This window comes from Nymphaea colorata, chromosome 5 (genome assembly GCF_008831285.2).
Source record: "Nymphaea colorata isolate Beijing-Zhang1983 chromosome 5, ASM883128v2, whole genome shotgun sequence".
In the NCBI taxonomy this organism is placed as follows: domain Eukaryota; kingdom Viridiplantae; phylum Streptophyta; class Magnoliopsida; order Nymphaeales; family Nymphaeaceae; genus Nymphaea; species Nymphaea colorata.
The window spans coordinates 10781747-10804992 of NC_045142.1; the positions used below are offsets into that span (position 1 = coordinate 10781747).

At 38.7% G+C, this 23246-nt stretch overlaps 3 protein-coding genes across 6 annotated transcripts; all 3 read left to right on the top strand.

Moving 5' to 3' along the window:
• Positions 1-2649: 2649 nt before the first annotated feature.
• Positions 2650-6006, top strand: LOC116254018 (cytochrome P450 76T24-like). The gene is made up of 3 exons (XM_031629040.2): positions 2650-3173; positions 4174-4769; positions 5203-6006. Exons 1-3 carry the CDS (start codon positions 2885-2887, stop codon positions 5812-5814), a joined length of 1497 nt encoding a protein of 498 aa, XP_031484900.1. The 5' UTR covers positions 2650-2884; the 3' UTR covers positions 5815-6006.
• Positions 6007-6528: 522 nt separating this feature from the next.
• On the top strand, positions 6529-16794 carry LOC116255306 (serine/threonine-protein kinase haspin homolog). Of its 2 annotated transcripts, none has more exons than XM_031631096.2 (15): positions 6529-6722; positions 6834-6960; positions 7034-7108; positions 8225-8321; positions 9927-10567; positions 11059-11182; positions 11253-11368; positions 11478-11589; positions 11679-11771; positions 11850-11911; positions 12041-12171; positions 15011-15081; positions 15151-15203; positions 15846-15912; positions 16286-16794. In XM_031631096.2, the coding sequence occupies exons 1-15, from the start codon at positions 6542-6544 to the stop codon at positions 16427-16429; spliced, it is 2094 nt and encodes a 697-aa protein (XP_031486956.1). In that variant the 5' UTR covers positions 6529-6541; the 3' UTR covers positions 16430-16794. The 2 variants fall into 2 exon arrangements, with proteins under 2 accessions (XP_031486956.1, XP_031486957.1); XM_031631097.2 differs by having other exon boundaries at positions 6581-6718.
• A 1322-nt stretch (positions 16795-18116) lies between these two features.
• LOC116253829 (uncharacterized) lies at positions 18117-20191 on the top strand. 3 transcript variants are annotated; one of them, XM_031628784.2, is made up of 6 exons: positions 18125-18691; positions 18792-18916; positions 19061-19249; positions 19349-19400; positions 19473-19609; positions 19983-20191. In XM_031628784.2, the coding sequence occupies exons 1-5, from the start codon at positions 18416-18418 to the stop codon at positions 19599-19601; spliced, it is 771 nt and encodes a 256-aa protein (XP_031484644.1). In that variant the 5' UTR covers positions 18125-18415; the 3' UTR covers positions 19602-19609; positions 19983-20191. The 3 variants fall into 3 exon arrangements, with proteins under 3 accessions (XP_031484641.1, XP_031484644.1, XP_031484643.1); XM_031628781.2 differs by lacking the exon at positions 19473-19609 and having other exon boundaries at positions 18117-18691; XM_031628783.2 differs by lacking the exon at positions 19983-20191 and having other exon boundaries at positions 18126-18691; positions 19473-19890.
• The last annotated feature ends 3055 nt before the right edge of the window (positions 20192-23246 follow it).

Consider the following 23246-nt stretch of genomic DNA (forward strand, 5'->3'; position numbering starts at 1 on the left):
TTTTCTTTTTTTTCTTTTTCAGTTAAAAGGTATAATTTAATCCGAGGTGCAATATGTTATGATAATTAGGCCTAAAAAAAGAAAACCAATAAAATGCCTACAAACAAAAGGAAAAACTAGGTTCGCATGGACCCAGTGACGTGGGCTACTTTAAGTAACACATCTGTCCCCAAGATGTTTTGGGCATTAAATGGACCTCAACAACCTGTCATGGAAGTGTCAGGTGCCTTCATCCGTTCTATATATATATATATATATATATATATATGAAAGAAAGAGAGAGAGCAGTGTTCAATTAAATATATATGAAAGAAAGAGAGAGAGCAGTGTTCAATTAAATATATATGAAAGAAAGAGAGAAAGCAGTGTTAAAATTGTGCACGTTCACTAGACGTACAACTGGGTTTCTCCCTCCTCTATCTCTTGTTTAATGACTTTTCCTTTTTTTTCTGAACGTACCTTAATTGTAATCCTCGCAAGAAAAAAAATGTCCTCTATTCACGATGCGCGCGGGCGCATGGTGCAGGACCGTGAACTAATTGAGTATACATGCGGTGCGGATATGTTAACAGTTGTGCACACAATTGAGTTCTCTACCTTACTGCGGCCAGGCTAGCTCCAACCAACACGCGAGCCAACCACAGAATTCACTATGTTCAAATCGGATCAAGGCTTAGACTGTTCAAACTAACTAACTCTCAAATTCAAGATAGTGGACTTGTTGACGCAACTGAGAAGTGAGCGTTTCAAACTTGAAAAGGTAGGCAGCCTCATTTGAACATCAGCTCATAAATATGTGGATGTTCTTCGACTGACTGAAGAGAATTCTGTTGCCATATGGAATAATTTGAACATGGTAGTTGTAGTCAAGGCTCTCCAAGGCCGTCTACCTCAAGGAAGTTCCAGTGAGGAACGTCAAGCCAAGGATTTCCACCCTTTCCCCTAGTCACATGGGTATGGGTACAATTGGAGTAGATCTAGAAAATGTGGGTACAAGATATATATATATATATATATATGTGTGTATGTCACAATTGCACAAAAAAATTAAATAAAACAACATTTAAATAAACAAGTGATAGATATAAATAAAAACATTATAGGTTAATGAACAATAACTCCAAAAAACAGAATGTAAGCTGAGTTAGAAATAGTTAAATCAAGTAAAATTAAGTAGTTAGGATTAGTTTGGAGGTCAAATGTATCCAAGTACTCAGTTTAGGTAATGGTATAACAATACGGGTACATGGACCTTACAGAAATACCCATATGACTTAGCCCTTCGAAGAAACTAATAAGAGTCAAGTGGAGTTTTGCAATATGGGATATTTGGAAAAGCCACGATCCCTACTGGACCACAAATCCATAGATTTTACAAGGTAACATCAATGTAAATACCGACATGAGAAATCCTCTACTTGTTTAAGTTGTAGATTTAACCTAAGGTGGACTTACAGTCAACCATGGATCTCATCACGAGGTGATCAAAGATAGCCTTAAATGTCAATATTGCATCATAAAAAGGCGGCAGCCTTTTGTTGATCTCTTACTGATACATTTTTCTAGCTTCTCATCCTTAGCCATCAGCTTCTTTGCCTTGTGCGTTTGATGAAACATGAATCTACAACTAGAGAGTGCGCTGCACCGGGCTTGCGAGCTCAACATTCCCCAACCTAGCCAGGCTTTAGCCCATTGGCGTATCATATTGGATATTCTGTCTCAAGTAACCCCTGATGTTAGTAACTAATTTCTTAGTATTGCAACCAATATATAACGCCCACCTGTTATCGTTGATCTCAATTTTCAATATATCACCCAAGATATTGCTTGTCGTTAATAGTCAAACACTTTTTTTAATTGGCACCCACCTTTTATGAAAGAAAACACCAGTCATTGAAGGTACACAACATGAATATAATTACATCAACATCACTTTGACTTCAGACCTCTGATGCCGTAGACTCAAGGCCGTCATGTTTCATCAGGCGCACAAGACAAAGAAGCTGATGGCTAAGGATAAGAAGTTAGAAAAATGTATCAGTATGTAAGTCATCGTGCAATATTGACAATAAGGCTATGCTTGACCGCTTGGATATGAGATTCGTCGTTGATTTTAAATCCACACAGTCGATTTTTCATATGGAAAGCTTGAACTTTTGTTACCTTGTGAAAACTTTGGATTTGTGGTCCGATAGATGAAGAGTTATATCTAAGCAGGGGCGGAGGGAGGGGGGGGTGCCTAACCCGTGGCCCAACCCTAGGTAACTGGAAAAAAAAAGTACATCAAAAAAATTAAAAAAATTTAGTTGTATAATGTATTTTTTGGATTCTGATTTAGTTTTGCCCTACTTAGATAAATTCGTTGAACCGTTTGAATCGCCCCAAAAAGAAAGTCTTAGATCCCTGTATTTAACGTATAAAAATTTGTGGTAGCATTCAATCTTAGATCGAAAGCTACCACTACCAAACAAAACATAAAGACCGATAAGCCGAAAGCAAGCTTTTATGAATGAGAAGAGACATTTGTCCTTTGCCACATAACGGTGATTCCTCTCTTGGTATAGCCCGTTTATGCGTGGGCTAACTCTTTTGTATCGTTCCAATTTTATGGGATGTGTTAAGGAGACTAACTAGAAGGGATTAGAGAATTACCACTTTCACCTTCCATAAAGAAGTCTACTGAGAAGAATTTCAGTACCCCTTCCCCTTTCACCAGTCCTGCCTCGTGCCTGTCACATTTTGAAATATTGATTACCATCGCTACCTCCATGTTCAAGTCTGGCGTGCTTTGTATCACACTCCACATTACTTAAGCAACAGACGGGCCTTGGCTTCTGCACATTCCCTCCTCCATCAGCGAAGCCACTCCAACGAGCTGAGAAAAATGGCGGATCTTCTCAATCTGTTTCTGTGGTTCGTCACTTTCTTGGCCTGCATCTACAGTTTCCGTCTCTTCTCCGTAAAATCCAGCAAGCTCCCGCCGGGTCCGGTGGGTCTCCCGATCCTCGGCTCCCTTTTCCAAATGGGCACCAAGCCCCATGAGTCCCTCGCGGAGCTTGCCCGAGTGTATGGCCCGCTGATGACGCTGCGGCTCGGCTTCAAAACCACGGTGGTAGTCTCCTCCGCCGAAATGGCCGCGGAGGTGCTGCAGAAGCATGACCAGGCCTTCGCAGGTATAACATTGCAAACGGGTGCAATCAATCAGCACGGTTCCAAGCCTTAATTTGTCGTTCAAGTAATCCCTTTCAGTCCGTAGCAGCACAGCAACTTGCCTAAGCTTCTTTTCTTCCCTTAGCTGCAAGGGCAGGGTAACGTGTAGGCTTGTGCTGGCAACTGCTCACACAGTGGCCAATTGACGTCCTATAGTTATTTTTTCCTTCTTATATTAAAATTTGAAGTACTTAGTATTTTTCAAGTAAAGGTTTCTTACTTGTGACGTCCAATACTGGTAGAAATTGTTTTTATGAAACGGTCCTTTAAAGGTTTCTTGTGACATCCAATACTGGTAGAAGTTGTTTTTATGAAACGGTTCTTTATGTACATTTGAAGTAAGTTGATGAAAATCTAGCTGATTATATACACAAATTTATACACGATGCATAAGTATACAAGTCTATGTACATGATACCTACACCTAAAAGTGAGTCAAATGTCCACATATCGGAGAGCTATACATGAGAGTTGTACATGTTGCATCCCAACGGCCGTAACCATCTCTCTAATTCTAGGGTTCCATTGAGTTGTCCCTTAATTTTTGAGGTCTATATAGCCAAATGCTATATAGCCAAATGGCCTTGAAAGTATTCTTCATAAAGTAGATGAAATGACCCAAAAAGCCTTTAGTTTATTAAGAAAAGGGCACTCCTTATGAGGGAAAAGAAGGAAATCAGTTTTCATACAATGTTAAAATATCCATTTTTTCAAAAATGGCTAAAATACCCTTGTAAGAAGCGTGTGCGAAGGGCCGTCCATTTGTCTATTTGTTTCCACTATGCTTCGACGGTGAAAGTACCGTGATTATACTATTCGATTGGACTTGGATTATTTAGATCCCATCTCCAATGGGAGCTGACCTCCAAACCAATCCATGCATGGATCAAAACTGCGTGCATGGGCATACCGAATTAAGTGATATATATCATGTCAACCTTATGTTCGCATCTTCATTCGTAGGGCGAAGTGTCATGGACGCAGCCAGCCCATTGGACCACTCCAAATGGTCGCTGGGGTTGGGACAGAACGGCCCGAGATGGCGAGAGATGAGGCGTATCTGCAACAGCGAGCTGTTCACTCCCCGGAGGCTGGACTCACTGAGGGGGCTGCGTGAACAGAAGGTGCAGGAGCTGCTGCTCCATGTCCGAGAGGCTTGCCGAGGCGGGCAAGCAGTGAACATCGGCGAGTGCGCCGTGGTGACCACTCTAAACTCCATCTCCAACACCCTCTTCTCCCAGGACACCATAGGCCTCGGCTCAGAGTCGGCCACCGAGTTCCGGGCATTGCTTGGGGATACGGCCAGTGCCCTCGGGTCGCCAAACATCTCAGACTTCTTCCCACTGCTGAAGTACGTGGACCCACAAGGGGTCAGGCGCCAAGCAGCGGTCTACATCAAGCGGTTCTATGAATTGTTTGATGAGATCATAGAGAAACGCAATGAGTTGTATTCTACCAGCAAGGTAGAGAAGAAAGGTGACTTCTTGGATGTGCTCCTGGAGCTGAGCACTAAGACGGGGTCAGAGTTCAAAAAAGAATGCATCAAGCCCTTGTTACTGGTATGGTTTGATATGTTTCTCTTACTTTCTTCTAATAGTTTTATGGAAGTTATGCGAGACCGTGAGAGGAGTAGCATAGCTAGTCGGAGGGTAAGATCTAGTTATTAGTTTGATTCATATGTGAGTGTTACTTCTCTAAATTATAAAAAAATGAACATGTGACACTCTAATTAATGTGTATATTTCTTTCACTTAGGTTCTAATGTAAAAGTTACATGACTTAATTCTAACCCATAAAAAAAAGGACGTGAGGGTACTGCTTTACACTTACCATCACCTTAAACAAGGAGAATAGAGAAAGGGGAGGCTTTAACCTTTACACTAAAGTTAGAGGAGGCCATGAATATGTCGATCTAATCTTATTTGAATTAAAAAGAAATATTAGTTAGAAATTGATTATTCATGATTGACTTAAGCAATTTTCATGCAACAGGAGATGTTCACTGCCGGCACTGACTCAGGCTCCAGTACTATCGAGTGGGCAATGGCCGAACTGCTCCTCAACCCGAAAAAAATGGAGACCGTACGTTTGGAACTCAAACAGATCATCGGCAAAGATCGTGTGGTTCAGGAGACAGACATTCAGCAACTCCCTTACTTACAGGCAGTCGTGAAAGAGACCTTGAGGTTGCACCCACCAATTCCTCTTCTTGTCCCCCATAGAGCAGATGTCACCACAAAGGTCGGTGGGTTCACCGTCCCGAAACATACAGAAGTGCTAGTCAATGCATGGTCGATCGGCCGCGACTCCACCTATTGGGAGAACCCGACGGCCTTCTTGCCGGAGAGGTTTTTGGAGTCGGATATAAATTTCAAGGGGAAGGATTTTCATTTCATTCCTTTCGGATCAGGAAGAAGGATGTGCCCTGGCATACCTCTGGCCGTCCGCACCGTTCATCTAACACTCGCTGCTCTCATCCATTGTTTTGAGTGGAAGCTTCCTGAAGGGATGTCTCCAGAAAAACTTGATGTGGAGGAATACTTCGGGCTCACCATGCGCAAAGCCGTGCCTCTGTTGGCTGTTGCCACTCCTATAACAACGTGAAGTGAATCAAATAGATATACAAGTGACTTTCTTGGTTGGATCCAAATATGTATGTAACATGCATGAGAAGTCCTAAGAAGAAAATAAATCTTCTTAGGACTAAACTTATACTATAGTAGTTAAACTTTCAATATCCTCCTGGCATTATTTATGAAAGCTCAACTTTTGGTCGTGGTTGTTAAATGGGTGTCCCGTCAAGCTATAATATGAGAGAGACGACGCAGCTACTTACACTCTTTTGGATGATTATATATTTTTTCATTTGGACGGACAAATATTGAAAAACTTAGAAAGAAAAGTATTGGGCAATGCTTAACTTTTTTCAAATGGTTAGGGAGTTTCTCCATAGAACAAAATAAATTCCCCTTGTCAGTTAAAAAGAAAAGGCAGAGAAGCGTTGAAAGAAGATGAAAAGTGAACACAGAACAGAAGATAAAAGGGATCGGGAGGAGGAACTTTCGCTACTTTCGTTACCTGCGGCTTTCACTGAATTAATCACCAATTCATGTTGGCCAGTACCACAAAGTTAAGTAGATTTTGTGTTACAATGAAATGATAAATATTTACATATTCAATAATTATCATGCCGTAAATATTTATATATATTTATTAAATATGAAAAACTTAGTTTTGCTTTAAGCAATATCAAAATGTGAGGCGTACTTTTAGTCATCTCAGTTTTTTTTTTTTTTTTTTCGGAAAGAAATTGAAATTTGAAAGCGGAGGTATGGGGCCGGGGCGCCAAGCTCAGTGGGATTCCCCTGCCCGGAACTCCCTTCCAAACTTCCGACCCCAACTCGGACGCCCGGTCTCCTGTGATTACCCCGCGAAGCGGTTTGTTCATTTCCACCCGCCCTTCTTCAGCAATCACCATCAGTACCATCCACCTGCAATGGCTACCAGAGTAGGTACACCTCTCCCCTTTGCAATGTCCTTGCCGAACTTACAGTCCCAGTTGTTTACAGTCCTCTTGTTGTTGTTGTTGTCATTGTCGTTGTTGTGTCTTTTTTCATTTGAAGGTAGAGTCGATCTTTGGTCGCAAATTCTCGAAGCGGATGACAGGGGAGGGGAAGAAAGAGACGCCTTGAGGATTGGCGTTATCTACAGAAGGAAGTCGGCCAAGCAAACCGGCAAGGATGTTCAAGTGTGAGTTGCTTTGATTTTGAACTTTTTCTTCAGTGGCAGTCCCTAAAGTCCTTTATTCTTGTTTTATGCGCAGGCCCGAGGACGTGGGTCGGAGGAGAGGAATGGTGGGAAGGAGAATCAGCTTGATGCACCGTTCCCTTTCTACAAGGTCAGATGTCGTCCTCCTTTTCCTTGTTCTTTGAATTTACACAATTCGACTGTAGCTGCAGGTTACCTATTCTACCTTTTTATGGCTATGCCTCTTTGTAAGACTTTTTTGGGAAGCCTAAAGTTTAACATTATCTTTCGCTTAGATTCATGATGAAGAAACCACTGTCCCTGAAATCCTTTTATCTAATTTAGGATTTCCATTGTAGAATATCGATTGCGACCCATCTGTTCCTTTTGCTAACGTTGGGATGTTGACTTGCCTGTTCTTCGTATGCCACTGAAATATGTCAGACAAATCTTCATTATCAGAACATGGGTAGGACAATGTTGTTCTCATGACCTCATATTTGTACATGTAGTGGCCAGCCTATTTGCTTGGTCTGTAACTGGGCTCGGATACGAGAAGATCCACTCAAAATGCTGCTCGTGATCGGCTCAAAAGGAGCTTATTTCAACTTGTAAAATAAGTTCGAAGAATACATCCTCAACTAATTTAGTTATAGAGGGTCGTTAGCTGATGATCAATATGCCTCCAATTTTTTAGCTTGTAGAGACAACATGGAGGGATTGTTCAAGTGTTTAGCATGCATAGAGAAGGAGATTCTATTTTTAGCTTGAAAAAATGCACTTGTTTTATAAACCAGTCAGCTTGAGTTTTGTCTTCATAAGCTTAAATTTCTTGTATGTTCAGCCATAAAATGGTATATTTTTCATGCCAACAAGGGCTTTATAGGCCTCTCCGAGAAGGTTCATTCAAGACCTTCAACTTGGAAAGAAGTCAAGAGTTTGATATTCAAGGAAGCGCTTTTGGTACAACCTAGAAGGAATTTTCCAAGTCCATCTTCCTGATCAGAAAAAAGGACATTGTTCATGGAGATTAACAAGCTTAGGCTCGACTGATTTGGCTTAACCTCTTTATGCACTTGATATCGGATTGTCTTGCTGCTGAAACAAAAAAAAAAAAAGCATTTCAAACTTGGTTTGCATCTAGAGCCAATTGTATCCTGTAGTACTTTCTGAAAAAAAAGGTCTAGAATGTAGTGTGTTGTCATAAATTACTTCTATTATTTGTTTATTTTTTAAAACTTTTCTGCTTGACTTTTTCCTATTGCAGAGGGAGGACGAGCATTACAATTTCAGAAAATGAAAGCTATAAGTCACAGTTTATGAGACAGGATCCTAAGAGGAAACCAAAACAAGCTGCTGGCAATGTATGGGCTGGACTGCTTTATCTTTCCCTGCGTTGCTTTTGATTCAAAATTACTGGTATCATATCGGGAATCCGGATGATGCATTCTTATAATTGTGTAGTTTAACAAGAACTATTTCGTGTAAGATGTTGCTTTTGGCTAATTTGCTTCCAGGAGTGTTGCCTTGGAATTGATCATTCATCATAGTCACTGATATCTTTGATATTTTGAAAATTTGACAACATCATTATCATTTTGACGCCATTTGATAATATCAGCAACACGATATGATGTTTTTTTAAATGTTGCCAGAAATAAAACTATTGGAATGTTACTGATATTCCTAATATTTTCAAAATTTATTTATTTTTCATAATTTTTAAGTGAAATCCTCCATGTGATTTTGTTATGTTCTAAAAAACGTTTTAGTTTATTTCTTTTATAGCTTTTGCAAAAATAATGCTATAACATATTTCCTCATAACTTTTATATCATTTCTTTTAATTTTTTAATCTTGAAGCTCCTAAGATACATGATGGGGATACCCACAGCAAAACCCTCAGAAGACCAATGTTGGTGAATTGTGAGTTGTGAGATGGATTACTTGACATCTTTTTTCGGTAGATAGAGTGCCTGGATGCTAATGCTAGTATATGTGCCAAACGTAGTAAATTGTAAACATACTTGGTTACAAGCTATGTCACATAGGTAGGGGTGCGGGGAAGTGGGTACGGGTACTTCGTTTTCGCCACTGTGACTTAGTTCACAAGTCACAACTATATATACCATGATGTCTTGCTTTTGCCTCTCTTCTAATTAAATGCTCAAGGGAGAGAATTCAATTAGGAGAGATAAATTATCTTGTTGTCATCTTCCATAGAAGTCTGATTCAACTATGTCTATTTAAGGGAGACACTGCATAGGTTCTTTCATGGCTCTCCCAACTAGGTCCATTCCAGCACTTTTAACTACATCATATGTGACATACGCAAGAGACAGTATGTTGTTTCTTCCTCCCTCCCTCTCCCTGATCCCCTTTCTCTTTTCAAATTTAAGAAGAAAGGGTATCACCCTCTCCATCCCTTTCTTTCAGGAAAGGGAGGAAAGAATGAGGAAATATACCCCCTTATTTTGTTTTTAACAGAAAACAACTCCTTTCCTCTATATTTTTTAAAGAAAAAGAAAGGAAAATTAACATTAGTTCACTCTTTCTTCTGAATTGATCTGTCTCTCTGCAATGCCTTTTTTTTCATCTTTATTTGATAAGGATTCCTTTTTTCTAATAAATGAAAAAATAAATTGCTGCCTTCCTTCTTTTCTGATTTCGTAAGAAAAGGAGAGACGAGTTCACTTGCTCATTGTCAATAAATGTCATCCTCTCCTCTATGCCAAAGGTTTTCTCTTAAAGAGAGAATGTGGGGAGGATGAAACCTCACCATCTATAGGGAGAGAGAGACAGAGACAGAGATCAAGCTGTGAGTGTCCAAAAGTGTCTTCAGACTGGCACTTTGTGTTTCACATGGTGCCTCTTTAACGTAGCACTATAGAAGTCAAAGAAGCAACCATATTCTCTTGATATTCACCACAGGCATTTGAAACTGATCTGAACTTTTTGTTTGATTGCAGAAGAAAAATATTCAGCTAATCCAGGAGTTTGTAACAGAGCAAGCTGCCTTTTTTAAAGAGGTTGATTCCTTTGATTTAGTAGAAGAAAGTCCCTCCCCCAAAAATCTTGGACGATGGGTTCAGGAACCTGGGGAAAAGCAAATGCGTTTACAAGATATGAGATCAGCTTTTCATCCCGTTTTAAGAAAATGGCTCCGTAAACAACCAGTTAGTTATGGTTCAGCTTCCTTGACAGATATACTGGAAAGCCAGTTGACTCCTAAGCATGATCTTGGAGATGCAGAATCATCTGAAGTGAGTGATTCCTGTTCAGACAAATTGATGCACCAGTGTAGCAATTCAATTTCTCTGGGATGTGGCAAAACAGGAGAAGAAAATAGTCCTTCAATAGACAATATCATCAGAAGCAGCAGCATTGTTGCTCAGAGCAAGGGCAAAGGAAATGTCAAGAAGGTTCAAGATGTTACAGAAAATGGGGAATGTGAAAATGATGAGAAAGAAATAGAAGTGGCTGTTGAAAGATTGTCCTTGTATTCTTCATCATCATCATCCTGCCAACATGTGAATGCATTCACCAAACTTCTAAAATTATGTGGGCAGTCATCTCCCTCAACACTGTCAGATGCATTTTCTGAGTTCTGGTTGGCTGTTAACCTTCAAACTATTCAGTTAAATTTAGTTCCTTTCCTTTTGCTACTCTAGTCCAAAACCTGATGCCATTTGGAGTAGGCTATCACATAATTTGCATCAAATAACCTCTAAATCTGTGGTCGCATAATGCAAAAAACCTGCTTCATCTTTTTTTGTTGGATTTTAAGTTTGATTATGTAATTCATTGATTCCATATGGAGTCCTTGGTTCCTTGCATCCTTGCGATATTAACAGCATTAACTTCTTGGTTGTACTGTGACTACTGTCTATTCTCATAAATACAATTTTATTAAGGTTTTGAGAAATACTTTAAGATTTAAATGACATAGATGCTTGTAACTGGAAATAAACTTCTACATGCTTTGCATGTTTGTCATGACATCCTCCTAAGATTTGGGACTGATCCTGTTTTCAGCGTAAAGATGTCTGAAAATAAGATCCAGTTGATTTAGCTGATCATGGGAATTTTTGTCGGTCACAGTCATATAACCAACATATCAAAAATTGGAGAAGGTACATATGGTGAAGCCTTCAGGGGTGGTGGCTGTGTCTTCAAGATAGTGCCCATAGATGGAGACTTCCTGGTAAATGGGGAAGTTCAAAAGGTATGCATAACACATTCCATCTGAATACCTTTCACAGTTGAAATCTGTAAATACTCTTCATTTTCTGTAGAGGTCTTCTGAACTGCTTGAAGAGGTTCTCCTTTCTCTTGCTTTAAATTCACTAAGAGGACACCTAGGTGAAGAGAACAAGAAAAATACATGCAAAAATTTCATAGAAACAAAAGGGTATGTCTCTAACTAATCTTGGTAAGAATTTGTATATCATGATTGAGTTTTGTCTGCAACATTTCCTTGAGTTATTCATTTTCTAGTTTCTGAGTGCCATTTTTTGCAGAATACGGGTATGCCAAGGTGCTTATGAGGAGTTTCTAATCAAAGCATGGCAAGATTGGGATCTAAAACACACATCGGAGAATGACCATCCGGAGTCCTTCCCTAAGCAACAGGTTCTCGCATTGCTTTACATCTTGTATATGTCTTATGAGAAGTGAAAAACAGTTCAGCATATGCTAAAATTTATTGCATTTGGCATCAGTGCTATGTGGTCTTCATTCTAGAAGATGGTGGCAAGGATCTAGAGAGTTTTGTGCTCAAAAACTTTGATGAAGCTCGAAGCCTCTTGATACAAGTAGGTTTCTGAAAATTTTCCCTTAGTTTGCAGATGCATCAATGTTAACTATAAATATATTTTTTTGATGTATTGCAGGTTACTGCTGCCTTAGCTGTTGCAGAGGTGGCTTGTGAGTTTGAACATCGTGATCTACACTGGTCTGGTTAAATAAAATTTTTCTGCTTGACACGAATAAACTCCTTTCGATGTTATCATCATCTTCAATTCTGAGTCTGTTTTCAATTTTGATTAACTTCACATTCCTGACGATGAAAGTTCCACTGTAGGGGCAACATACTCTTATCTCATAATTCAGATGAAACAGTGGAATTTGTTTTCAAAGGACAACAACTGCACGCCAGAACATTTGGGCTCTCTATATCGATAATAGATTTTACGCTTTCTAGGATGAACAATGGTATCTATACATATCTTTCTTTTATTTAAATGATATTTGGGCAAACGTGTTTCCTTATCTCTTTATGGCCAAACTAATGTTGTCATTCTATTTGCTTCCACATTTTGTGGGTCTGTTACCTCATTTTTGTTGTCTGATATTTATTATGTCATATAGGCATAGGTATGGGCACAAACTTAGGTGCAGGTGTGGGCACAGATGCAAAGCAATTTCAAAGACCACATGACTATACGTACATACATGCATACACACACATATATATATATATATATATATATATATATATATGGAAAATTGAAATCAGCTGGCTGCCCAATGTTGCCAGATGGCTAAATATTTAAATCTGCTGCTAAAAAAGACCATAAACCATGGCTATACCATAAACTGTTGATACTGCTTCCATTGCAAGGTATTCCTAACAATAGTTTTAAAAAAAACTTGTCATTGTAATTGGTCAATGCCATAGCACTTAGGTAAGGGACAAAAACTTAAGCTTGTGTCAAAAATATTTAAAACAAAATGCGAACATCCTAATGTGTTCAAAAACATCAATTTAATATAAATCTTGTTTTAATTTGAGTTCTTTTTGTACGGAACTTGTTTTTTCTACCAACAAAATTTTGATGTTATAAGAGCTGTCTATTTTTTATTATTAAAAAACATTATTAAAGTAAAAAAATAGCTAACTTAATACATGTTCCTCATAAAATCACTCTTAAGATCATACCTGTAAGGTTAGGTTGCAAGAAAAACACTATAATAATTAGTTTTAGTGGGTTTGGTTTTTGTCCCATACCTGTAAGGGACAGAAACTAGACCCCTTAAAATAAATTACCACAGTATTATTTGAGCAATCTAACCTTATGCGTATGATCTTAAGGGTGATTTGGCAAGAAATATATATTAATTATTAATTTAATCATTTTTTTAGTTTGTACGTGTAATTTGATAGAAAATCATTATTTATCATGAAAACAACTACAATTAAAGTTTGTTTCACACTAAATTAGTATTCATGAACATATTAACCTGTTAATTTTTATTAAAATATTTTTACCAAAAATTTAAATGGTCTACTTTTGTCCTTGTCCTAACTATATTATACACAAACAAACACCCATGCACACAACAAGATTATTCGAACAAAAATATATTGATTATTCATATTTATGAAATTTAACATAATAAACAAAATGCCTAAGAATACCACAAGGATGGCAACTACCAATTTGTGGTTTCCAGAGCCATCCCATTTATCACCCTTTCATGTCGACACAGGTGCGGTGCCATTCTTGTTGAGTTCTAATGATCTAGGAAGCCTATAAGTTGGCTAGATGCAATGTTTTAAAACCCAGTGAGTCAGGACTCGACTCGGCTGTTTCTTGACTCGTGACTAGGCGGGTCAACTCAGTGACTCGGGCTGGGTTATGTTAATATATATATAAAACTTGTCTTTTAAACATAAAAAGTTTGTAAAATGACTTAATTTCACTTATATGATTAAAAAAAAAGTCAAACTAACATAAAGTGAAGTCACAACTAAGTTCATCCTCCATGAATTGTTGCAATTTAGCATGTCAAATGCAAAAACATGAAGAAAACTCAATCAATTTCCTTTTGTTTAACTTTAACAAACTGAACTTGTATCTTCAGTAAAGTAACAAACAAAACTTATACCTTAACATGTATCAACTATAAAAAGCAATAAAATATTGAAAAATAAAGTAAAACGATCAACCTACTGGGTTGACTCGTTAGGGCCTAGGGGGCGAGCTTAGCTGAGTCACCAGGTTGACTCGGCAAGTTTTTAAACATTGGGTATGTGTAAAATTGCTTCTTGTCTCACTTTCAAATTAATAGAAAGCCCATTTTGGGACAGAATAGGTCAACTAGAATAAGTATACTTTTTGAGTTTCAATTTATCAACCAATGGAAGTTCCTGGTCAGGCGTTACAGAATTTGAAAATATAGTTTGCTTATGTTTAATAGCAGCCTAATGTAGAGCACAGATCCATTCCACTTCAGAACATAATTTGGTTCTCTTTTTCAGACTTCAGTTTTTCTCTCTAGTTTCTTCTATCTTTTAGTTTAATTGTTTTTTAAGTAACTGGATAATTAATAAAATTATGAGATTAGAGGCTTCTATTGAAAAAGATATGGCAGTACCAAAAATCAAGTAAACGACATGCAAAATATAAGAGCTAATGCTTAGAAATAGTTCATGATTTTCCCTAAGTCACACGGGGTGGCGCACCCGCACCAATGCGGGTGTGGGTGCAGTTGCGAGGGTGGCCCGACACGTTTCCCGACTCAGTCCAACAGATTGGCCGAGTCGGGTGCTGCTGACGTCACTCATTCTTATTTTCTCTTGTTCTTTTTTCATTTTTTTTCCTTCTTCAATCTTTCCCTCTTATTTTTTCCCTCTTCCCTCTTTCCCTCCTTATTTTATTTAATTAAACTTTGAATTTTGTATGAGATTAAGGTAACCTTGATAAAAAAAAAGGTCTAAAAATAGAGACGAATAAAATTACTTATATAACAAACAACATATATATATATATATATATATATATATATATATATATATATATATATATATATATATATATATATATATACACTCGCCGCACCCGCACCCAATTTTTTTTGAAACTTGCCACATCCTGCGCTGACACCCGCACCCATGTGATATTGGTAAAATTATTAACTAGAGATTGATTTGCTTGCACTGGGATTGGACTTAAGACCTTAATCTTTCAGATTTTGATATTTCATTCTGCCCCTTGGTTTCTTGCGGGACCTACAGTGTTTCTTATTTCTTCTTTCTTTTCTAATGCAGGAAACTCTATACTATTTATGGATCTAGCTAGTGACCCAGCACTCTTCGAGGGTCCAAAAGGAGACAAACAGGTAAAAGGAGCAGTAAATTCTTGATGACGAGCTTCTTTCTTCACTGCTTATGTCTGTTTTGTGCTGCAGTCAGAAACATACAGAAAGATGTTAGAAGTAACCCATGGATGTTGGGAAGAGAGGTATGTCTTTCAAGATATTGTCTTGATCGGGCACCTGTTTCATAGCTAAAAAATGCCAGCTATGTTGGGACTCATGTCATAGCTTATAAGAGTAAATCCATTTGTTTGAGGCATGAGAAGTCAAGCTTGTGAAAGCATGTTTAGAGTTGGGTTTCCTGCTATAAGACTTGATAAATGTTACGGGCCTCATGTTTTCTATAAAAGCCGATTGTGGTAAGTACCACTGCTTTTCTTGTTTCAAAAAGAAATGCAGGACCACTAGAACAGTTTGAAAGCTTGCTACCTTGAGATTTTTTTTTCCCAAACATTTCCCTTAGGATTCCGTGACTAGGTGACTTCTGGTTGAGTAGTAAGCAGATATATAAACTTGACGAGCTTGAGAAAGATAAGTTTTTTTGTTTAGATTAATTGCATGAAAGACTCTGGGAATACTCTTAGAAACCAATCATGACACTAATGCATGTGAGCTTCAAAAAGTTTATTTTTCTGTTTTTTCATGCTTTTTTTTTTCTCTGGCTTCAGCTTACTTACCATTTTTTTCAAAATGCATGAGAGCCAAAAGACTTTCTTTGAATGTCAGGTGGATAAGTTCTATGGCAATATGTATCTGTGTTAATGTTTTTTTGCTGATTCTCTTGATAGTTTTCCAAAGACGAACGTGCTGTGGTTGCAGTACCTGGTGGACGTTTTGCTCACAAAGAAAACCTTTGTAAGTATCTTTTCGCTTCATTTTTGTGCTTTCAAAAATGCTGTGAAAACTGTAAGTCATTTAGGCTAGCAAGTAACTTGGATGGCATTGAAAGCTAGTCATAGTAGCCGGAAAGTGTTATTAGGTTTGGCCAGACATCCTTAAGCAAACAGTTGAATGCAAAACTTTGGTCAAGAATGCAATGCTGCTAGTTTCTTCAACATAAAAATGACTAAGAACCAACCAGAAAAATGTTCTTGTTCTGTTTAATTATACTTTTAATATCAAAGAATTTGTCTGGATGACATTAGAGTGAACTCTCTCTCTCTCCCCCTCTCTGCTTCTCTCTCATATTTATTTTCCGGATGTATAAATGCTGGTCTATGGGCAACAGGGCCAAACAACCAAGGATGAACGAGAGCTCAGGTCGTTGAAGAAACGCTTACTCTCTTGCAATTCAGCAGAGGATGCGCTCACGGACAGTTTCTTTGAACCTTTATGGATTGAAGACCACAGCCCTGACATATCAAAAAAATGAGAGAGAGAGAGAGAGATCGGACTCCTGAGTTTATGAAATTTCACACGGCCTCTGCTAAGCATTGGTTGTTGGAAAACCCATACAAGACGGTTGCAGACGCTCTTGGATGCGATCAACCTATGGCAATATATCTTGTTCCCAATTGAACTGTATGATGGGCGAGTGCAACAAATTGGCTTTTGGTCAGGACGAGCCATCTTTCTTTCCCCTTCCTTTGTCCCAGTAGAAAGTTGGAGGTGGAGCCATAAACTAGGAGTCGCCTTATCGTAATTTTAAATGGCTGCCATCTCACTCTTGTGTATATGTGTATGACTAACTTTTATTGACCAGAAGTTGTAGAATATATTGCAGGTCCCGCTTCAATACTTGGTGTTTTCTTGGAATTTGAGAAACCATGGCTGCCAAGAGTTTTACTATATCGGTTGCGATGTTGACACGAGTGAGATCATAGTTGTTGAAACAAGTCCTTGGTAAATTCCTTGAAAAGAGAGAAACCGCCGCAACCTTTACCATGGACAGCCATTCTTTCCCTTTGTGTTTCTCTCTGGCGGTAATGCTTGCTCGAAGATGGTAGTGCTAATCGAAGACGTGGAGCGAAGGCCCGAGCCAATGGCCAAGAAATTGTTTCCTGAATTCTCGTCGCGCCCCTCGGGGTGGGACAAGAATTCCGAAAATTTCGTCCTGGAATCGCTAATAACGGTCAATATTTGGTCCTGATTTTGATGGAATCAGAATAAAATTCAGAAATGTGAATTTTGATGTCCTGTTGCATTGCATGAAATTTCCAGCTATAAGCTGCCTTTAATTAATTAAAAAAAAACTTTTTTATTGTAAAAACAGAAAAAAGCGAAAAAAGTTAAAAATCTTAAAAAGGTTCTTGTTTTATTTATTTTTTTTTAAATATCTCAACTCATTTCTTTTTTTGGCATATATGTTTCTTTATACATCCTTGAGTCTGGCCGACAGCCTATTAACGCTTCCATCATTGACAAATCCAATTTGTGTCACCCGTGTCCAGTGCATCCATCCTACTCAAAATCTAGATATTTACTCGGACTAAAGTCTGACTAGCCTATAGTTAATTGCCACCTTGGCCATTTATCCAAATTTTAACATATGATGAGATTCATTGTGATGAAATCCCTTTTATTTTAAAAATAATGTTAAATTTAAATAATAACAAAATCATTTTCAAAGTGAACATGAAAAGCGCCATAGACCATGAGTTCTATAATATGTACTTCAATGCTTTAATATTACAATTTACACGTGCATAACGAACATTTTTATTCTTGTTATTAATTTATACCACTATCATTATTTTATACCTATTATCTCATATCTATATCATTATCTCGTATTTAAGATAACAAGGATAGTATGAGATAAATGAAAAGAGATATGAGATCATAACTATGAGATAACGGTATGAATAAAACAAAAAAAAAATGAAAACACTTCTTTACTGTTCAAAAAATATATAATGTTCAAAAAATATATTGGTCATGAACGATTATTCGGTCCACCCAGCGGCAGCAGCAGCGGAGCAGAGGCCGGCGTAAGTAACCCGCTTCACAGATAAGAAGAACCAACTACATGAGGTAGACATTGTTTCAATAGTACAAGAAAAAGAAACAAAATGTATTGCCAGATAACTTTGCCGCGCAAGACCGGGCAGCCAAGACTGGTGGTTCTTTATATCTAAGACGATAAATATGAGCCACGCAAGACACCCACTAATCTCCCTCTCCGTGGACTGAAAAAACCCTGCGGTAATTGGCTCCTCCACCATTGGAGACTGAAGGGCATTGCTTTCCCAATTGCTAATAATTTACAAAGGGCGATCCTGCTACTGAATGTAGCAAAGAAGTGAGGGAGCAATTCGTAATCTGCTAGTTCACAACGGTGATCCTGCTCTTGAATGTAGCAAAGTGGTGAGGGAAACGATCGGTTATCTTGATTTCAGCAGAGAAGTGAAAGGGAAAGATGAAACCACGCATCGGTTCTATCTCGCACTCGTCCCTGCCTCTAAATATCAATCGCCTGAGAAGACCCAGCCTTTCTTCTTCCCCAGTACCCACATGCTCTCTCAAGCCACAAGGTAAAGCTACTCTGAAGCAGACTTGGCCATCTATTTCCGTCGCCCTTTTTGCTTCAGGTTTCTCTCTGGGCACCCTTCTGGATGCCATCCACTCCAGAGTACAACTCCAAATCTACCAGAATGGATCGATTGACGTTGGACCTATTCACACAAGCATTTGGGTGAGACTTTCCACTGGACGTTTAGTTAGTTTCTGAAACTGTGTAATCTCTTTAGCCGGCCAACAAGAAATTTGAAGAAGAAAATCTGTCTCTGAAACAGGTTCCTCCCTTGCTTGGGGTGTTCTACTGCACTGTTGGAATGTTGCGGCTATTCCTGGACGAAAAACTATACGCAAAATCAGAAGCTCCAGAGGGGACCTTGCAGAAGACGTCAGTGTCACTGCTGTAAGCTTTTCACTGTTTCCTCTTATGAGCTTAGACATTCTGAGTTTCTGGTTCGATTTGAATATTGTTATTCCAATTGAATGGGGCGAAATGGGCAAGGATGAAAAATGCTAATGGTTTGGATTTACTGGCTAGGTGAACCAGGTTGCTTGTTCTGTTCATAGAGTTGAGCGCCGAAATGTACAAGGCTGGGGTGGCAGCCAACGTTGAAGCCTATGCATTATTTGCTCTGGCAGAGTTCGTGTGGTTCTTCATGGATGGTACGTGGTTGGGTTTTGCAATAGCGTCCATTGTTGGCATTGGCGGCCCACTGGCGGAGATTCCACTGATCAAGTATCTTCTTTCCTTGTTGTTGCTTTTAGAATTCTCTCTCTCTCTCTCTCTCTCTCTGTGGTTACTGTTATTGATTATATGTGGCCATTACTTCTATAGGACATGGAATCTGTGGTACTACCCCAATTCAAACATTGAAATCTTTGGCGTGGTAAGTGTCGTTTTTAATTTGCGTCAATTTGGATTACCATAGAGAAAAACTTTCAATATCTGTTATGATCAGGGGTTGGTCACCTGGACATGCACCTGCTACTTTGTTTACACACCCTTTCTGATTAATTTATCACGCTGGTTGAGAGGAACAATCGCATCCATTGGTGAAAAAGTTAATCATGAAAGTGAAACTCTCTAGCATGGAAGGTTAGTTACATCTGCATCATTGAGAAAGAAGGGAAACCGGTTAGCCAGAGTAGTTCTTGTCTGCTTATTCAAGTTCACCTCTTCTAGATTCTGACAAGTGCAATTAGTTTGTATGCAACATCTGTTGGTGTACAAAATGGATCAGCTTAAAATGTGAACATACTGAAGAGCCTTCCCTAATATATTACAGATTAGGCTTATGCTTCGTCTATGTAATCAGATTGATTCCACAAGCAAAATTGCTCTATAAGCTAATGCAGCTAACTTATATATTGCATAAAGGATCGATGATGTAGCTACAAATAAGCTGTTGCTTCTCATATCCTTTAGACCAATGAACATGCTAGCTTGTTGTATATGTTACATCCTGCAGGTGGAGATACGTAGTGCACCTATAATAGAAGAACGGAAGGTTTATCTGCAGCTCCGCAGGTGGTTCAATCCATTAACGGCTCTCTGCCTACATGTATCAAAGGATGCTACTGTTACTCCATGTATCTATCCATTTCTGCGTTTGTACCACGGGAACCCTCACATATCAGAGAGATCAACTTTATAGGCACAATATTCTGCAAATTTCCATGTTGACCGGACATACAAATAGAGATCCACTATCCTATATAGACTCACACATACATACAAAGAAGAAAATCGGACAAAAGTTTAAAAACAGTGTTAATCAGATAAGAAATATTTAAGTTGTGGTAGATCCAAAGAATAGAACATAAAAATAAACAAAACAGCAGTTGACTTGTAAAAATGAGAAAATTGTTGGAATGAAATGAGAAAATTCATTATGATGTTAATTGTTAGGGAAAGATCCATTAATTACTGTCTACTGAGATTCCCGTTACGAGAATGCTAGAGTCAAAACTTGTCATCTTTGGCCAGTATCAGCTTTTGTGCACGATCTGTTTGGGCCAACTCAGTCTTGTCATGGGTTTGGATGAATAGAGCATGATATGGTTGGTGATATTTGCCATCGCACAAATAGTTTTCAGTCCTCTGAATGTCCTATTGTTATGATGATTCTCTATTACTCCTTTTGGAGACACACTTCTGGTCACCCTTGCTTATCAATAAACCAGAAAAAATGAGGGTGGGGTTGCTTGCTCTGTTTTCTCTTGTTTCTTATCCTTGTGAATTTCATCCTCAGGAGGAACCTTATAAGTATAGGGATGGGTTTGCCCGTCGAAACATTGTAATCTCTAATACAATTTTCCCCTTTTGTGACATGTAACAGAGGTTAAACCGTTAAATCAAGTAACAAGAAACAGAGGTGTGCTTGACTTTTTATGCCATAGTGGTGACTTAGGCGCCAGGTCTTAGGCAAACTGCAAGGCATTGATCTTGCCCAAGTCGGTACACATTCAAAAATGCACTCACTGTATGGCACAAATGAGCAGAGGTTTAGACAATTCCTAGCAGAAAGTTCTGTCAGTCATGATTTGCACTTCTTCCAGCATATGGAGTCAAAGATTGTATTGCAAAGGTTATTTTATCGATTACTTAAGCTTATGCAACGCAGGCAGTATCAGTAACCAGATGCCACTTTTCTGGATTGTAGTCCTGCACTTGTTGGTATTTGCTCCAGTTCTTCAATATTATCTATGTCATTTCTCTGCTATTAGGCTTGCAGCTTCATGAGTAAAGCTTCCTTACATTTTCTGTAACCCTTTACTTTTTCAAGAACAGAAACTTTGATCTCGTACGCTCCACATTGTTTTGTGCTTTGCACCATAGACATTAAAAGGACAGGTTTTTATATGTTCCACGCGTTGACCACGAGTGATTTCAGTGGAGGAACATCTTCCTTCCACATCAAAGCTGGTGCATTTCATATCAATGAGTAGCCTTGGTCATACATCAATGGCGGTCATGTCAGAATTGAAAAGTAACTTTATCCATGAGCTGGAATCCCGTATGAATTCTTGTCCGTTAAGACTCTTCCTTCTCCCTTCCTGACAATGGGAAGAAATTGTCGCATATTCCAATCCACTATTCCAAAAGGAGCAATTTTGCATATTCATTGTTATCTAAGTAGGATAGTTGTCAAGTGGAAGCACTCAAAAGAAGTTTTTTCTTCTCTTCCACAGAACAGTCTCTTGGTCGTCTTTGTGAATTCTGTTTAAGTCAGCATGTGATTTCTTTCTTCTGGTCCTTAGGCTGTTGTGCATCCAACGTTTTAAGTAGAGCCTACTTCTAAGGATGTTCCTGGCCTTTCCTAAGTACTGGTAATGGTTCATGATTTTGCTTCCTACCATTTGGACATCTATTGTCTGATGCCGGTTAGCCAATGCACTAAAGCCAAACAAAAGTATTGCAGATAAAACTAGATCAAAGCTTCACTTTTGTTATTCAACTATCCTTGTGGAGCTTTCCGTCAATGATGATCTCAAAGAAGAAATCCTTCTCCCCTTTAACTCAAAAGATGGATGGGATTTGAAACTTGAGTATGAAGCTGAAGAACATTACCGCTTTGTGGCATTCCTAACCATATTGCAGATTGGATTGAAGGAATATTTGTTCTTAATGTAAACAGTCAAAGTCTGCATTGGCACGTAATGCAGAAGAAAGGAACATTCAATCAGATGTGGATTCTAAGGTGCAACCAAATGAAGTGAATTCTCTACTTTAATCCTGGAAGTAGATTTTCTTGAGTTATTGATTCAATGACTGAAGTGGTTATCTTTATGTCTGATGTCTGTCTTAGTGGATCTGATTCAGATTTAATGGTCCATGACTAAAGCAGCTGTTGTCCGCTCCATATTGTGTCCTGATAATATCGAGAACTATGCTGATCATGTGCCTGGCTAGTGCCTGTCACTTTTAAAGTTTAAAGCGAATGGGCTTTCTCAAGAAAAGTTTGTCATTGTGATTCAATATTCTCAGCATCTAACATGTGCAGTCTCTAGATTCTCAACTTTCTACCATGGTTAAGAAACCGAAAATATGAAGATTGACAATGATGCTATTTTGGATGGCATTGAGTATTGCTCAGAGTCTATCTGCAATTAAAGAAAGAGCAAGGGACATGCTCCTTGATGCTTTAAGGTAAGCGATAAGTATTTTTTCCAACTGCCCAGAATGATAGCCTCAACCGGTCAGTTCCCTTTGCCCCCCAACAGGGGCGGAGGGAGGCGGGGAGGGCGCCTAGGCCATGGGCTCAACCCAGCTAATCTAAAAAAAAAAATCACATTAAAAAAATTGAAAATTTTTAGTTGCGTAATGTATGTTTTGGATTCAGGTTTAGTTTGACTTTACCCGGATAAATTCGTTGGACCGTTTGGCCCGCCCTTGAAAAAAATCCTCACTCCGCCCCTGCCCCCCAGGGTCTAGAGTTGCATCGTTGTCTGGTGTAGACATAGTGTACTGTCAACTAATACCTCGCTTCTATAAGCAGAGGGCTCACATGAATTTGAACTAACGGTGACTTCACCTAAAACCATCGCAACTAGCTATATTATGACCCGTGAGGCATGTGATCCATTACCCTTGATTTGCCTAATGCCTTTCCTCAAGAAAAGGATCTCATTGTTTTGAAAAGCTGAAAAGATCTTTGTCCTATTCAAAAACTCTTCCTTGGATGAGGACATCAAGGGGAAGTATAGCATGAAAGAGGAGTTGATTCAACCCA